The 14,902-nt window shown below is 38.8% G+C and overlaps 1 protein-coding gene across 2 annotated transcripts in view; it reads left to right on the top strand.

Annotated features, from left to right (window-relative positions):
• The window catches only part of LRRC69 (leucine rich repeat containing 69), a 106,324-nt gene that overhangs the window by 75,032 nt on the left and 16,390 nt on the right, over nt 1-14,902 (top strand). For both annotated transcript variants that reach the window (XM_044245334.1, XM_044245333.1), the window contains one exon: nt 6,846-6,947. In XM_044245334.1, the coding sequence (XP_044101269.1) occupies nt 6,846-6,947 (102 nt within the window). The remainder of the gene's footprint in view (nt 1-6,845; nt 6,948-14,902) is intronic.

The raw sequence follows: 14,902 nt of genomic DNA, 5'->3' as shown, positions 1-14,902 counted from the left end.
TGGGCAAAGAATGATAGGCCAACAAAGGAAGAGCAGGGTTAATGTTGGCTAGCATGCTGAGTAGAGAAGAAATTCTGGCAACCCCTGAGGGCATTTTGGAAGCTGGTGACTTGATTCCTGTCTATTCTGCAGTGTGACTCTGCAAATGGGACTTATTTGCTTGAGTGCAGAAACAGGGAAAACTGATGGCAGGGATGACCCAGGGTTAGGTTTTCTTAAACACAGGGAGTGAAGAGAGAGAGAGCTAGAGGATTCAGGTATGTCTATAATTTACCAGACTTTTTTTTTTTTTTAAATATAGGAGAAGCTTTTAAAATTTTAAGTAATTCTGAGAAAAGTATTTCGTGCATACATATTTGTTTCTGTTTCAAATATTTATTTTGTGTGAATTCCTTCAAGTAGAATTAACAAAGAGAAAGAATGACTTTCAGGCGTTTTGATGACATTGTAAATTTGTTTATAAGCAGATTGCCCTAATCTTGTTTACGTTGGACAGGGGGTGTTCTAATGTTTATTTTTATTTAAACATTTTTTTCTTTAGATGTTTCTAAGAAGCTATTTATTTATTTATTTATCTTTACTGAAGTATGATTAACATAAATGTAATCGTAGTTCCCGGTGTACAATGTAATGATTCAGCATTTCTGTACGTGATTCAGTGCTCATCACTGTAAGTGTACTCTTAATCCCCTTTGTCTATTTCACCCAAGTCCTCACCCATCTCCTTATTTTTATTTTTTTTTGTGTTTTGACAGGCAAAATAAATGTATTCCCCAAATTCTTCATTTTTGTTACTCTCTTTCACTGCTTTGTATCTTTTGAGAAATTTCTTTGGTTAAGGTAATTAGCTCATACATGTGAGAATGCCTTTCCATTGTTTTTGCACATTAATGAAAACTTGTCTGGATTTCGAATCCAAGGGCCATCAGCATTTCCCCTCTCAAATGGTTAAATGTAAGATTCCATTTTATTCTGAATTTTAATGGTATGGACAAATCTGAAAGCAGAGTGCTAAGAAGCAGGAAGCGCACTTCTGAGGTGAAGAATGTATAGAAAGAAAGCCAGTATTTCCAGCCTGGAGAGAGGAATAGAGAAAGTGAGAGAGTGAGTTCTAGGGGTCAAAGATGGGGTCGAAAATAGTGCAGGATCCAATCATAAGAGTCCTATAGGCCAGTGTGAAGATTTTACATTTCATCTGGAGTGAGATGAGAACCACTGCATGGTTTTGATCAAGAGTAATATGATCTAATTTACGTTGTAAAGAGATCACACCGTTGAGGATGGAGCACTCAGGGCTTGTGGAAACAAAGGCCTCTTTACCTGGTGGTTCTTGGTGGTTTGAGGACAGAAGTGGGCTCTAACGCAGGGGTGGATGGGGATTGTGAGGAGATGGAAATAAGCCTTTGTAGACCAGCTATTCTTTTTACAGTGATATTTTTAAATCAAGAATCCTGAAGAGGATGCTGGAGCCACTGCCCCGTCAGGTTCAGGCCCAGTGAATTGAAAGCAGGAAGGGTCTGGGCTTGGGGCTTTGGCCACTTCTTCCTGGCCAGATTTGAGGAAGAGGTGTGTACATATTTAGAGCTGAGGAGTTCAGTAATCTCCTTCCCTCTAGTTTTCTCTTGCCCTCCCTTCTTCAACTCCTTTTAAGGGTCTTCTCAAGGGACAAATATCCAGCAGATACTGAAGGATCCTTACTTTAGGTTACTTTATGCCTATTTTCACTCCCACTCATCCAGGGTGTGTGAGAGAAGGGTTCCCAGAATAGAGTTTTTGGCTTTGTCATGTTCAGATGATATCATCAGCGTACTCATTATACAATTCTGATTAGATATGAAGTTTATCATGTATTTTTGTAAATTTCTCATTGGTCACAAATCTTACTTTTGTCGTTTTAGAATTGTTCATGTATTTTTTGAATGCCATAGCTCCACACTTAAAATCTTATCCTCTTTAGCTTATTTAGGAATTCTAATTCTTGCTAACCCATGAGATTTGGGATGGTCTGAAGACCCCATGGTAATTTGCTGTTAGCTTACTTATCAGTTCTGTTTTAGTCAATATGAAATCTCAGCCTCCTTTTTCCTTCTTGCTGAACCAGACCGTACTGGTCTCCCTTATTACTTTAGTCTAAAGCAACAGAAGGACTTGTTGAATTTATACATTGTTCCTGAGGCCTGGGGCTTTGGAGAAACTGTTAACAGTTGACCACGTCTGGAGAAGAAGGTTTTTGGAAAATTTGAGTTCTTAGGGAGAGCCGTGTGTGTCTGGGTTTCGGAGAAGACATTTGTTAACTTACCAGTTATTTACTGGGTATCAGCTGTGTTGTAAGTACTGAATTTAGGGGTTGCATTACATAGGCACTTAAGATGTGGTTCTTAAAGAGACTAAAGCTTGATAGTTGAAGATAGGATTTTCGAAAATGTTTGTTTTTCTAGTATTGAAGGTGGTATGATTTATATTTAAGGCCCAAGGGGTAGACATGGAAACATTTGGCAGAAGCCAAAGAAGCTTAGGTGGGTAATATTTTATCTTCAATATTTTCATCTTGAAGAAGAGGTGATCCAGGAGTGGGATGAGTAGAAGGCACAGCATGAGTAATAACTGAAAGATAAGACACAGGCCTCTTGTGAGACCCCTGAGTACCTTAGGATGACTGGTGTATAAGGGTGAAGGTTGGACTTACCAGGATATGGGCTTGGAGACACTGGCCAAGAAAGGCCAATTATGACATACTAGGGCTTTTGAATTTATTCTGTGGGCAAAAGAGAACATTGAAAAGTATTAAGCAGGATTGTATTATGATCAGAATCTCATTTTAAGAGACTACTTTGGCAGCAGAAGTTTGCATGGACACTAATTCGAGTACTGTTGTAGTAATTCATATAGGGTGAGGGCCTTAATCGAGGCAGAGGGTTAGTGGCTAGGGTTGGAAGGAGGAGGAGATTCTGCAATGGTAGTGAGGAGGTGGGTGGGAGAGTGGGATGGAAATAAAGGATAGATTCCAGGGGTGTCTGGGTGGCGCAGTCAGTTGAGTGTCCAATTCTGGGTTTTGACTCAGGTCTTGATCTCAGGGTGGTGAGATTTAGCCTCATGTTGGGCTCTGCACTGAACATGGAGTCTGCTTAAGTTTCTCTCTCCCTCTCCCTCTGCCCAACTCATGCTCTTTCTCTCTCTTAAATAAATAAGTAAATCTTCAAAAAAAATGATAGATTACAGAAATTTTAAGAAGGTAGAATTGACAGAACATGGAGGGAGATTTGATGTAGGAAAATGTGGAAGAAACATGAGTTTAGTTTCAAATGTTGCAGTTTATTGATTGTGTGACATCTGGCTGGAGATGTTCCATAGATAGCCAGATATTTGAGAGCATTACCCAGGAAGTTCATTTGTAAAGGTGGTTGGACTTCCACACAAAGATCTTCTAATCCTTGATTTTATTTTATTTTTTTTTAAATATATTTTTAAGATTTTATTTTTTTATTTATTTGAGAGAGAGAGACAGTGAGAGAGAGCACGAGCGAGGAGAAGGTCAGAGAGCGAAGCAGACTCCCCATGGAGCTGGGAGCCTGATGTGGGACTCGATCCCGGGACTCCAGGATCACGCCCTGAGCTGAAGGCAGTCGTCCAACCAACTGCGCCACCCAGGCGTCCCATTGATTTTATTTTTTTAATATTTTATTTATTTATTTGACAGACAGAGAGAGATCACAAGTAGGCAGAGAGGCAGGTAGAGAGGGGGAAGCAGGCTCCCCACTGAGCAGAGAACCCGATGTGGGGCTTGATCCCAGGACCCTGAGATCATGACGAAAGGCAGAGGCTTAACCCACTGAGCCACCCAGGTGCCCATAGTCCTTGATTTTAATGAGCTTTCCAAGTTTTCACTTCAGCAAACCACCTCCACATTCATGTCTGGATCTTACCATCATTTTCACCTGCTCTAAATTGGAAGAATGAAAGTCTAGTATGGCAGTTTGAGCACTGGTTCCTCCAGTTCCCTATTGGTTTACAGCTGTATCTTTTCTTTTGGGTCACTGACAATTTCATATCCCTTTATTTCTCCTTTTAGTCCTGGTCCATTGAAATTTTGTACTATTATTTCTTTTTCTATCTAAACCATAAAGTCCAAAGCATTTACTTTTAGTACATACAGTGCAACTATTCCTTTGCTTTCTGACATATCCATTCTGCAGACTCTCCAGGCTGGATCTAGGCTGCTGGGCGCTAAATGGAAGCACACAATGTGTAGACAGGAATCACCAAATGTGCGGATTCCAGTCGGTCCCTCAGCACTTCTGTAATATTTTTGCTTGTCCCTGGCCAGGTTTCTCTTCAAAAATCTGTAGCACATTCCAGACTTTCAACACCTTCTTCCTGCCTCCTTCCACAGTGACACCTTGCTTCACAACTCAGTTGACAGATGGTCTTACTCTCTATTTTAGAGGCAAAATTGAAGGGATCATGTCTGACTCCCTCAATGATCCAAGCCCACACCTTCAAACGTATCCCTGCCTGCATTTACACTTCCTTTCTTCTGGTCACAGAAGAGGGAATAATTCAAAGATGTTAGAAGTCAAAGGTCATTCTGTGTTCACCTGATCATTACTATTTCAATTATTCTTGTATCTCCTTCACATTAATCTTTGTGTTGGCACTTGCCTTCTATGTGCTCAAGTGATCTTCATCTTAAAAAAAAAAAATAAAACCCCTCATTTGAACCTTCATTTCTCTATAGCTGAGAATCTCCTCTCCAAATGGAACAGATCAATGAGCATTTATAATTTTTTTGCCTCTATATCAAGAGTTTTCCAACTTCAACATAGTTTTGGGCCTCATAATTCTCTGTGGGGGCTCTCCTGTGCAAGGTAGGATGTTTAGCGGCATCGTTGCTCTTTACTACTTAGAGGCCAGTAATATGCCCCCATTCCCAGTTATGACAACCAAAGATGTCTAGAAATTTCTATTATGGGGGAGGGGCAAAATTGTTCCAGTTGAGATAAAACTCATAGCTCCTGTTGTTGAGTAGGCAGGTGCAGAGACTCTGAAAAGCTGTAACAACATTTTATTAAATAGAAGACAATGTAGCTTATAATGCTACTGGAGTGACAACAATGGCCAAAAATATTGTCCTATTAAGAAGGAAGGCTGACCAGAAACCCAGTAGTGCCCAGAGAGAGGGTATGAAAAAGTGTTGTTCTGGGGAATATTCAGAATGGACGTTGAGAGATTGGTGTGACTTCAGGTTACTGAAATGCCTCCTGCAAAACACATGCTAATGAATTTCATTAATTAATGTCCCTTCAGGAGGATAATTTCTTTCTGAAATATTTTATGTAACAAGGTAGCAAACAGAGTGATTCATTGTCATGTATGGTGGAAGTGTAATGACAGAAATTGAAGGAAGAGAAACATGACCCCTAAAGAGAGATGTATGCTCTTTGAACCATGCTCAAATTTGAAATGAGGTTCATATGTTAATGATATTTACATATAGCAAGGTATTCAAGTTTGTATCTGTTTTGGAAAAGGGCTGTGCGTTTTGATATAAATTATGGAGTGTTCTTTAGGACATAAAGGAGAAAAATGATGGTTCTATTAAGCATGGGGAGTGCTTTCTTCATTTCAGCACACCCAGCGCTGACTTGGGGCTACCACTGGATTCAACTCTCTAGGTTGATGGTAGACAACATAGGAAACTGCCTTAGGAAAGTCAGAATGTCTGCTTTGGGACTAGGAGACAAGGTGGTTCCAATGTGACCTTGAGTTCTGTATTTTATTTCAAAATGTTGTCTACGTTGTAGAAATTTCCTGAGACTTTTGAGACCTAGTGGCATGGTGCCCTCGAAAGATGTTTTAAATCAATTATTTTAATTTGTTGAATTTCAAACCCTAAGCTGATATCAGGGAAATATCTTTAATTCTCCCATAAGTGTGAGGATGCCAGCTCATTGTGGCTCATAGAAACCAGTTTTCCACATCTCTTCCCAACTCTGTGTTTGGTGAATGGAATCAGCCATGGTAGCAGTATTTACACCAGTGAATCAAAACATGCTACAATTCAGGGCTTTTTAAAATTTTTTATCTCGAGAGAACTGTTTTACCAGCACACCACTGAAGATAGGTCTTCTTTTTTCCATTTCACAGCTGAAACTGAGGCTTGGAAAAGTAATTCTCTAAATGAATTTAACTTTGAAAACACATGATTTCCTGGGGGGCAAGGCACACTATTAATATGAGAGAATCCCTTATTTTTCTCCTAATAATGGTAGACTCAAATGGCAGACAATTGAATTTAACTTTTCTTCATAGAAGATTAAATATCCTTGTGAAATCTGTTCTTTTTTATTTTCACTGTGCACAATAGGTTATAATGAGAACATTTTGATTTTCCTCTGTTTCTCTTACCTTTTTCACTGAACATAAATGGATCTTGGTTCACAGCCTTTGAGACCTGAGTATTGGTGTATATTAGAATGTTATTTTTCATTATACTTGGTTTTCTAACAAATACATTATTTGCAATATATTCTCAGCATTTTGATTGGGAATAATCAAATAATTGATTAATTGATTAATTAACTGATCTCTCTTCTATTACTAATCAATCCTATTATCCTGAACAAGTTTTCACAATTGTTTAGTATAGAGGATGCCACCAGGGACCTGTAAGATCATTGCATTGCCATTCATGCCAGCATGAAAGCTCTTAAGCTTCTAAAAACTAAAGTATGTCCTGCTCTTAAAATACTAACATGGAATAGAAGTTCTAAATAAAGTAAGATGTAGCCTGAAAAGTAAAGTTTGTTATTTTATCAGGCAATGAAGTTTTTATTTTGTTTCAAAAGTTTCAGAACCTGAAGCTGAAGGAATTCTACTGTGAAGGAAATCCACTGTTCCTGAGGCAGCCAGTTAATGCTGTACAACAGGAAGACGCCTGGAGTCTACAGGTGAAGCCTTCTATCATTTACACAGGTCTTCAAGCGAAAGCCCTGATTTAAATTTTAAAGAGTTTTCTTTAAAGCAGTTTTGCAAGCCAGCCAATGATTGTTGCAACCTTAGTCCATTGGCACTGTGGATCCTAGAAATAACTTCTTTGACTTGCTTACAGAATCCAATGTAATCCCAATTTCCAGAATGACCAGATTTAGAGAAATGGAAACATTTTGTTGGATGAAAAGAAAAGAGGAATTTGTTTTCACTTTAACCTTCCAAGTATTTTTTCAGTATTGTCTAAGAATATGTTTAATTTGTTCTTACCAGGATCTTTGCCTCTTCCATCCTATTTTCACTTGTCCCTATTTCTAGTGGATGAATGAATCTGATCCAGAAATCATGTTAATGTTAGTTAGACAAATTGATGATATTAAAAGATGGAATAGAAAAGCATATTAGAGGACTCTATGTGGTTTTTTGGTGATAGATGAATTAAAGATTGTAGATCTTCCCACATTTGAGTATGTGTCTCCATCCTGACTTTGGACTTCTCAGGTTCTAAGTGCTTAACAGGAATGAACTTATTTAGTTCTGTGATAATCTTAAAAAAGTAGCACCATTATTATCCCCCTTCTACATTAAATGAGACCCAGATAGGTTAAATAACTTGTCCGAGTTCACAGAGCTAGCCGGTGTTGGGATGATGATGCCCACCTAAGCAGCTGGGCTTTAGATTCCATTCTCAGAAAGGTCCATTGTCTCAGAAAGATGCTGCTGGAAGGTGAGGGAAAAGGGGATAGAGTTAGTCCCTTCCTGGAAGAAGTTCTGATTTGTAGAGGGGACTGAATGAGCAGTTAACCCAACGTGGCAGTGGTCTCACTGGGAGCCTTTGTAGTAAAAAATGTTGCCCTGTGGCTGGGATGAAGACAGAGTGAGATAGCAGTATTTCTTTTCTTTTTTTTTATGCCAGGAGCGCAAGCATTTATACACACACACACACACACACACAGTTGACCCCTAAACAACACAGGGACTAGGAGCATCAGCCCCATGCAGTTGAAAATCCATGTGTAACTTTTGACTCCACCAAAACTTAACTACTAATAGCCTACTGTTGCTGGAAGCCTTGCCAGTAACATAAATAGTTGATGAACATATTAACATATAAGAAATGAGTTAATATACATATGTATTATATACTGTAGTCCTACAATAAAGTAAGCTAGAGAAAAGAAAATGTTAAAATCATAAAGAAGAGAAAATATTATACTACACTGTATTGAAAAATTCATTAACTTTGAAAACCAGAGGGGCTTAACATTGTGAACTTTTACCATTTTTGTTTTGTTTTGTTTTGGCACATAGCGAGTTTTTATAATCAGTGGGGCTTAACACCTGGAACTTTAAAAATCAGTGGCTTAGCTCTGGGAGAGCCAAAGGGCGATAAAAAACTGAGTTCTCACCCTTGAAGAGACAGAGGAGAAGAGAGTTGGGGGAAATTGGAGTGGGAGACAAGCCATGAGAGACTATGGACTCTGAAAAACAACCTGAGGGTTTTGGAGGGGTGGGGTGTGGGAGGTTGGGGGAGCCTGGTGGTGTGTATTAGGGAGGGCACGGATTGCATGGAGCACTGGGTGTAGTACATAAACAATGAATTCTGGTACACTGAAAAGAAATTAAAAAAAAAAGAGAGAGAGAGAGAGAGAGAGAGACAGCCTAACAAACAGCCCCAGTGATAGAGCATAGAAGCAGCAGTTTGAGCAACACTTGGGGTATGGGAGAGATATTTATTTATTATCTCAGAGCTTGTGCAGGAGGGGCAGGGATCTTTGGGAGACTTCTCTGAAAACAAGAGCTGGAAGGCCCACACCCCCGGCCTAGATACACAAACACATGTAGGAACCAGCAGAGTGTGAATACTCCACAGAGCTTGCTAACAGTGTACCCTACACCCACACTCTTCTGCAGACTCATTCCCTCCAACCCTGGCTTCCCCAGTTTTCCAGATTGGCACAGGTCTCCTCCCACAGCAGACTTGTACAAAGCTTGCTGACACTATGTGCCCTGCCCTTGCATTCTTCTGTTGAGCAGAACCCTCTAACCTGCCCCCCACAAGAGTCCAAATCTATGCCACAAGCGTGGCATTGTGTAAGCAGTCCCAGTAGGGGCCAGCACCATTCCAACATGACTCCTGTCCTGGCGAGAGTTGAAGATAACCACACATACCAGTTAAATTGCAGCCCTAGCAGTAGGCTGAGGGCAAACATCTGGTCTAACTACACATTTTACCCATCGGTGAAAGTCCCCCCCACACCCATCCCCCACGCCTTGGTATAACACCGGGAGAATGCCTTGCAGTTTGGTGCTACTGCAGCTCTGACAAATGCCTAGCTGACCCCACTCAAGCTCAGGGCAGCCCCACATTTGCCCATTAACAACAGAGGGACCAAATTGCCAACAACAGGGAAAGTGAGCCATTGCTGACAACTGGCCTGAAACAAATACAGCTCAGCCACAGCAGTAGGGCACACACAACTCACATAGGAGACACTTTTGAAACTCCAGATTCTGATGACCAGGGGACATTTTACTACAGGATACCACAGAACCTCTCCTTCATAAGGCCACTACCTGCAAGAGCAGGAGACCATAAAAACTACTATAACTGATAAATGAATTTAATAAGCTCACAGGATACAAAATCAATCTCTGTTGCATTTCTATACACTAATAAAAAAAGAGCAGGAAGGGAAATTAAGTAATGGGATTTATTTTATTGCACCCAAAATAATAAAATATCTAGGATTGAACTTAACCAAAAAGGTAAAGACCTGAACTCTGAAAACTTTAGAATATCAATGAGATAAATTGAAGATGACACAAACCAATGGAAAGAGAATCCATACTCATGGATTGGGAGAATAAATATTGTTTAAATGGCTTACCACCAAAAACATTCTACAGATTTAAAGCAATCCCTATCGAAATATCAATAGTGTCTTTCATAGAACTAGAACAAATGATCCTAAAATTTGTATGAAACCACAAAAGGCCCCAAACAGCCAAAGAAATTTTTTAAAGGATTTAAAAAAATTTTATAGAGTGAGAGAGAGCCCAAGCTGGGCGATTGGCAGGCAGAGGGGGAAGAAGTCTCTCCTCTGGGCAAAAAGTCTGATATGGGACTTGAACCCGGGACCCTGGCATCATGACTTGAGCTGAAGGCAGATGCTTAACCAACTGAGCCACCCACATTGCCAAAGAAATTTTAAAAAAGAACAAAACTGGAGGAATCACAATTCCAGATCTCAAGGTATACTACAAAGCAGTAGTAATCAAAACGGTATGGTACTGGCACAAAAATAGACACATAGATCAATAGAATAGACTAGAGAGTCCAGATATAAATATAAACCCATGCTTATATGGTCAATCTTCAACAAAAGAGGCAAGAATATAATGGGAAAAAGACCATCGTTTTAAAAAATGGTGTTGGGAAAACTGGATAGCCACATGCACAAAATTGAAACTGGACCACTTTCTTATGCCATACAAAAATAAACTGAAAATAGATGAAAGACCTAAATGTGAGACAGTAGTCATAAAAATCATAGAGGAGAGCACAGGCAGTAATTTCTTTGACATTTTTTCTAGATATGTCTCTAAGGCAAAGGAAACAAAAGCAAAAATAAACTATTGGGACTACACCAAAATAAAAAGCTTCTGCACAGCAAAAGAAACAATCAATGAAACAAAAATAAGGGTTTAATATCCAAAAAATATAAAGAACTTATAGAACTCAACACCAAAAGAACAAATACCCCAGTTAAAAATGGGCAGAAGATATGAACAGACATTTTTCTGAAGAAGACACACAGATGGCCAAGAGACAAAGTTGCTTAACATCACTCATCAACAGGGAATTATAAACCAAAACCACAATGAGATATTCCCTCACTCTCTCAGAATGTCTAAAATAAGAAATGCAAGAAGCAACAAGTGCTGGCGAGGATGTGGAGGAAAAGTGACCTTACTGATATAAACTATTAAAAAAATTTTTTTAAATGATTTTTTTAAAGTAATCTCTATACCCATCATGGGGCTCAAACTCCGAACCTTGAGATCCGGAGTCACATGTTCCACCACGTAGGCCAGCCAGGCACCCCTGATTGAAACTAATTGATCTGTCAAAGAATTGTAGAGCTTTGATTTAGGCTATGCCTTGGTTAAGATTTTTAAGAACTTCTGGGATGCCTGGTTCAGCTAGTTAAGTGGCTGCCTTTGGCTCAGGTCATGATCCCAGCGTCCTGGGATGGAGTCCTGCCTGCATCAGGCTCCTTGCTCAGCAGGGAGCCTGCTTCTCCTGCCACTCTGCCTGCCTGTGCTCTCTCTCTCTCTCTGACAAATAAAGAAATAAATAAAATCTTAAAAAAAAGATTTTTAAAAACTTTTCTTCACCTCAAAGATTTATGAACTAAAATTTAATGCTTATGACTAGATTATAACAGAATATTAACCAAAGCATACTGCACCAGTAAATGTTCGACTAAAAGTTTTATCTGTGTTATCTAATTTAATTCTCTGAATTCTGTGTGATAGTATTAGAAAAAAAAAACCCTATTTTATAGGTATGGTATCCAAGATTAGAGAAGTTAATAAGGACTTTGCCAGATAGTATCAACCTGCTGAAAAGTTGTAGAGCCAGGATTTCTACCTATTTATCTGTCTATCTCTAAGAATCTTTCCTCTTGATGATGTTTTAATGCCTGTCATACACACAATAACATTTGGTCATATAACAGTTTCAAAGTTCATCATTCCTTCTAAGACTTTATAACTGTTGTTACATTTTATAATTTTAATATTTTTAAAAAATATTTTTATTTTTTTATTTTTTATAAACATATAATATATTTTTATCCCCAGGGGTACAGGTCTGTGAATTGCCAGGTTTACACACTTCACAGCACTCACCATAGCACAGACCCTCCCCAATGTCCATAACCCCAACCCCCTTTTCCCAACCCCCCTCCCCCCAGCAGCCCTCAGTCTGTTTTGTGAGATTAAGGGTCACTTATGGTTTGTCTCCCTCCCAATGCCATCTTGTTTCATTTATTCTTCTCCTACCCCCTTAACCCCCCATGTTGCATCTCCACTTCCTCATATCAGGGAGATCATATGATAGTTGTCTTTCTCTGACTTATTTCGCTAAGCATGATACCCTCTAGTTCCATCCACGTCATTGCAAATAGCAAGATTTCCTTTCTTTTGATGGCTGCATAGTATTCCATTGTGTATATATACCACATCTTCTTTATCCATTCATCTGTTGATGAACACCAATTTTTAAAAAAGATTTATTTGTTTGTTTGTTTAGAGAGCAGATGTGGCCGAAGTGAGTGGCAGGAGGGGCAGAGGGAGAGAATCCTCAAGCTGATTCCCCACAGAGCTTGGAGCCTGAGCAGGTTTCAATCTCATGACCCAGGAGGTCATGACCTGAGCTGAAACCAAGAGTATAATTTTAATATTTATAAAAATATAATTTGTGTATGGATAATTTTAAAATTCAAATTAAATAATCATATGTAAGGAAAAATAAAAACATCCAGCTGAAACTGATTTTAATATATGATGGTTTAAGCATAGGAATCATCTCTGATGTACATATAGTTAGATAAAAAATATTCTAACATAATAGCACATAAGCTATTCAAAAGGAACAATTTATTTGTTCATAAAAGATTTCTTGACTTTTAATAACACTAGAATTAGGCCATCATTAAGCTGTATGTTCTCAAAAACTGCATTGCCTGTATCTTTTTTTTTTAAGATTTTATTTATTTATTTGACAGAGATCACAAGTAGGCAGAGAGGCAGGCAGAGAGAGAGGAGGAAGCAGGCTCCCTGCAGAGCAGAGAGCCTGATGTGGGACTTGATCCCAGGAACCTGAGATCATGACCTGAACTGAAGGCAGAGGCTTTAACCCACTGAGCCACCCAGGCACCCTGCATTGCCTGTACATTTAAGAGGTGTCCTAAAAGTTACTATTGGTCATGCCAATAATATCTTACTTTATATATGCTAGCAGTTCCAAGTCATAACCTTATGTTTCAGCGGTATGTGTTATTCTTCCAAAGTAACATATTGGCAGCAAGTAGGAGAAGAACATAATTAATGGGTAATATAAGAGTTGTCAAGAGACATATCAAGTGCAACAAACATGTTTGGTTCCAGAAACCATAAATTGAAAAAGTGAACTGTATGAATTGTGACCTATTTATAAGTCCCACGTATTTCAGCAAATTTTCCTACCATCTGCTGCTTGGGAAGTGAATCCTTGTTTATTCGTTTTCTGCTTTATTGTGAGACCTAGCCATTGAGATTTGATAGCTAAACATCGACCTCTAAAATTAGTATATCATTCTGAATCACAAACTCTTCTCTGTGTAAGTAGTTAAAGAAGAGGATTTGATAATGGACATATAATTTAGGAGTCCTGGTAATTTTCGTATGAAAGAGTAATTATTTCAGAAAGGATGACCTTATCTTGTAACAATCCAGGAAAAAGAGCTGAAGTAGGGAGGAGGTTGTGCTGTTGAGGATCAGAGATTTAAGGAGCCCAATCTTAAGGCTGTTTGCTGTAAAAAGGCTGCTTTCTCAGAAGTTGTAAATGGAAGGGTTAGAGTAATAAGGAACAAGAAGACAACAATCTATAGAACTTTGTTCTTATTTTTTTAAGATTTTAATTGGGGCAAATGAGTGAAGATTATGTATGTACGTGTGTGTGTGTGTGTGTGTGTGTGTGTGTGTATGTGTATGTCTGTCTGTCTGTATGTATGCATGTATTCCCAAAGATTCTTGTTAGGACCCTATTCCGAAAGAGCCTGATGTGGGCTATCTTAATGCCAGAGGGAAATCTTTCACTTGGCCAGAAAACCCCAAAAAACCAAAAAACCAAAAAACAAACAAAAGCAACAACAACAAAAAACACCCATTCCCATAAACTGTTACAACTGATGCAATGTTTGTGTAACATTCATACAGGACTTCATGCTACCGGCACAAACAATGAGGTTCCTTTAGCGGAGTAAATTAACTGTTTATTTTGTTTGCTTCATCAGCAAAGATTTAATTTTATGTATTATATACTATTTTACTTAAGGGTAATGATATTGTTGGTGGTCATGGCAAAAGCCAGCTTATATATTCTCACCACCCTTTTTGTTATTTAATGTTTTAAGTCATTACCTGAAGTGAAGTTTCTGGACATGGCTGGGTAGATAGATTTAATACAGATTGAATTCAGAGATTTGGGCAATAGGAATCAGTGCTCTTTACCAATATGACTCTATTCAGGTATTCACTGCTGTAGGTAACTTAGACCAGTGCATCTCAAAGCTCAACAGGCACACTGATTACCCAGAGAACATTTTTAAATTGCAGATTCTGGTTCAGTAGGTCTGAAGTGCAGCTGAAAGTCTTTCTCCTCCTCCTCCTCGTCCTTCTTCTTTTAAGATTTGCTTATTTATTTATTTATGGGAGAGAGACAGCAGGGGGAGGAGCGGAGGGAGAAGGAGGAGAAAAGCAGACTCCCCACTGAGCACGGAACCTAGTGCAGAGCTCAATCTCAGGACTCTGAGATCCTGAGCTAAGCCAAAATCAGGCACTGGAAGCTTAACCAACCGAGCCACCCAGGTGCCCCAGGAAGTCTGCATTTCTAATAGGTTTTGAGGTGATACAGTTCTATTGGTCTCCATGAGTCACAGTTTAAGTAATAAGGATTTAGACGTTAGTTAATATGACAGACTCAGTTTTTTAGTCCAGTCTGAATATTTGTACAATCCGTGTTTTATTATTTTTTTGTTTCTTTTTTTTTGCTTATTATAATGAGAGGTATAACATTGAACCTAAACTTTGTAAATTTTTAATAATTTGGATTCCTGAATGTAAGAGATGTACAAATATTGAAATG

The sequence above is a fragment of the Neovison vison genome, chromosome 4 (genome assembly GCF_020171115.1).
Source record: "Neovison vison isolate M4711 chromosome 4, ASM_NN_V1, whole genome shotgun sequence".
NCBI classification, from domain to species: domain Eukaryota; kingdom Metazoa; phylum Chordata; class Mammalia; order Carnivora; family Mustelidae; genus Neogale; species Neogale vison.
This window is presented reverse-complemented; position numbering and strand designations above follow the sequence as displayed.